Genomic DNA, 2,293 nt, shown 5'->3' on the forward strand with positions numbered 1-2,293 from the left:
TCAAAGTGGGTTCCTCGTCATCGAATTTGTATACATATATATATATTCACACACGTTAAACACAGGAACCCCAATAAAGATATCACAATACACGTTTTCGGTGCAAGGGTGTGGCCTATTCTTAACTTTCGATTCGAATTGTGTCTGTCAGTGACTTTGAAACAATATGTTTTTTCTAGGTAAGCGAAGAAACCGTGGGGGTAGGGAATGGAGGGGAGTATCTGATAATACTTTTAATCCGCCATACGCTACATGTGGTCGTATATTTAACAACTTGCTCCATTTGAAATATTTTAATGTATACTTAGAATGTTACAGGAACTTACAAAGCTCCTGCTGCCATCTGTTGACTTATTTATATTTTACAGGATCGCTGCTTCCATAAGTTATTATGCTCTACAAATTAACGCAACTAACCTCTATGGAAACGAATTCCTCAACTTCTTTCTGTTAGGACTTGTTGAACTACCAACATACTTTATCTGCTGGTATCTCATGGAGAAAGTAGGACGACGGCTGACAAACGTAACCCTATTCATGGTGGCTGGTGTAAGTAGTTTTGTTCCCGTGGCGTTTCCCCCAGGTGAGTGTTTTTTCCTTCTCACTTCAGTAACAATTGTAGGAAAGAGGTCACACAATAATGTCGTATTGTTTGTCTGTTTTGAATTTCGCGCAAAGTTACACGAGAGCTATCTGCGCTAGCCGTCCATAATTTAGTGTAAGACTAGAGGGAAGGCAGCTAGTCATCACCACCCACCGCCAACTCTTGGGCTACTCTTTTACCAACGAATAGTGGAATTGACCGTCATATTATAACGCCCCCACGGTTGAAAGGGCGAGTATGTTTGGTGTGACGGGGATTCATGCCCAGTAATGTCGTAGTTATAAACAATAGTATATTCATAGTAATAACTTCAGTTTGTCGCTGTGTTTACTGTCGGTAGATAGACTGCGTGTCTGGTCTCACGAGCCGGACACTAATTATCAATGTGTATACAGATGTGTATAGTGTTACATTCAGCAGTGTTTGTTAAATTTCACGGCCTGTTACCGCAAACGTGCACTTCGCTCTTTAGAATCGTGGGTGCTCTATAAGAGTGACAGTCCAATCTCATTATTTGGTCAGATAAAGAGTAGCCCAAGAGTTGGCGGTGGCTGCTGTTAACTAGATGCCTTCCCTCTAGTCTATGCGCAGAAAGCCTTTACTGGAGCTATGCGAGAAACTTCTATTTATTTTTTCATTCTTTATTGCTCCCCCTCCCCCATCGGTAAATCAGCTGAAAATTGGGTTTCGATATCTATTGTGAGCAGAGCACAGATAGCCCATTGTGTAACTTTGCGCCTAAAAACAAACCCAACCAATCAAAACAATTTTGTTCTTCAACTGTTACCTTATAGTTGGCAGGTTGCCAACTATAAGAAAGCGAAGTCTATGGCTTTCTGTAATCGGTGTTATTCTATATCATTGTATTTTAAGGAAACTAATTACTAGTGTATAACATAACACGACACTTAACGTAATCAACTCCAAAATACCTAACGTTAGACTTTCATTGGATTCATTTTAATTCGTGAAACTAGCGTTATAATTTGGAAAATATTCTGTCTGGAAAACGCGGTTACAATTACACGGTTTCATAATAACAAGAAAAAACAGACGTGCGTGTGTAATATTTGTGTTATGTTGTGCAACTGGCACGATATGAACATACTTAAATTGTTTGCTATTCTACAGTTGACTTGACATGTGTTCACCTGACTGCTATTCAAGCTTTACTGTTACCTGCATCAAGACATTCAGTTGTCAGTATGACTGAAACTAACCATACTGACAACTGAATGTCTTGATACTGAAACTAATTATCAAGACATTCAGTTGTCAGTATGGTTAGTTTCAGTATCAAGACATTCAGTTGTCAGTATGGTTAGTTTCAGTATCAAGACATTCAGTTGTCAGTATGGTTAGTTTCAGTATCGAGACATTCAGTTGTCAGTATGGTTAGTTTCAGTATCAAGACATTCAGTTGTTAGTATGATTAGTTTCAGTACCAAGACATTCAGTTGTTAGTATGATTAGTTTCAGTACCAAGACATTTAGTTGTTAGTATGATTAGTTTTAGTACCAAGACATTCAGTTGTTAGTATGATTAGTTTCAGTACCAAGACATTCAGTTGTTAGTATGGTTAGTTTCAGCATCAAGACATTCAGTTGTTAGTATGATTAGTTTCAGTACCAAGACATTCAGTTGTTAGTATGGTTAGTTTCAGCATCAAGACATTCAGTTGTTAGTAT

At 38.2% G+C, this 2,293-nt stretch overlaps 1 protein-coding gene across 1 annotated transcript in view; it reads left to right on the forward strand.

Annotated features, from left to right (window-relative positions):
- Positions 1–755, forward strand: part of LOC106471611 (organic cation transporter 1-like) — a 70,483-nt gene extending 69,728 nt beyond the window's left edge. Inside the window, exon 8 of the mRNA XM_013932222.2 lies at positions 369–755. Coding sequence (XP_013787676.2) covers positions 369–702 — 334 coding nt within the window. The 3' untranslated portion in view covers positions 703–755. The remainder of the gene's footprint in view (positions 1–368) is intronic.
- Positions 756–2,293: the final 1,538 nt, after the last annotated feature.

This window comes from Limulus polyphemus, unplaced genomic scaffold, assembly GCF_000517525.1.
Source record: "Limulus polyphemus unplaced genomic scaffold, Limulus_polyphemus-2.1.2 Scaffold4734, whole genome shotgun sequence".
Classification (NCBI taxonomy): domain Eukaryota; kingdom Metazoa; phylum Arthropoda; class Merostomata; order Xiphosura; family Limulidae; genus Limulus; species Limulus polyphemus.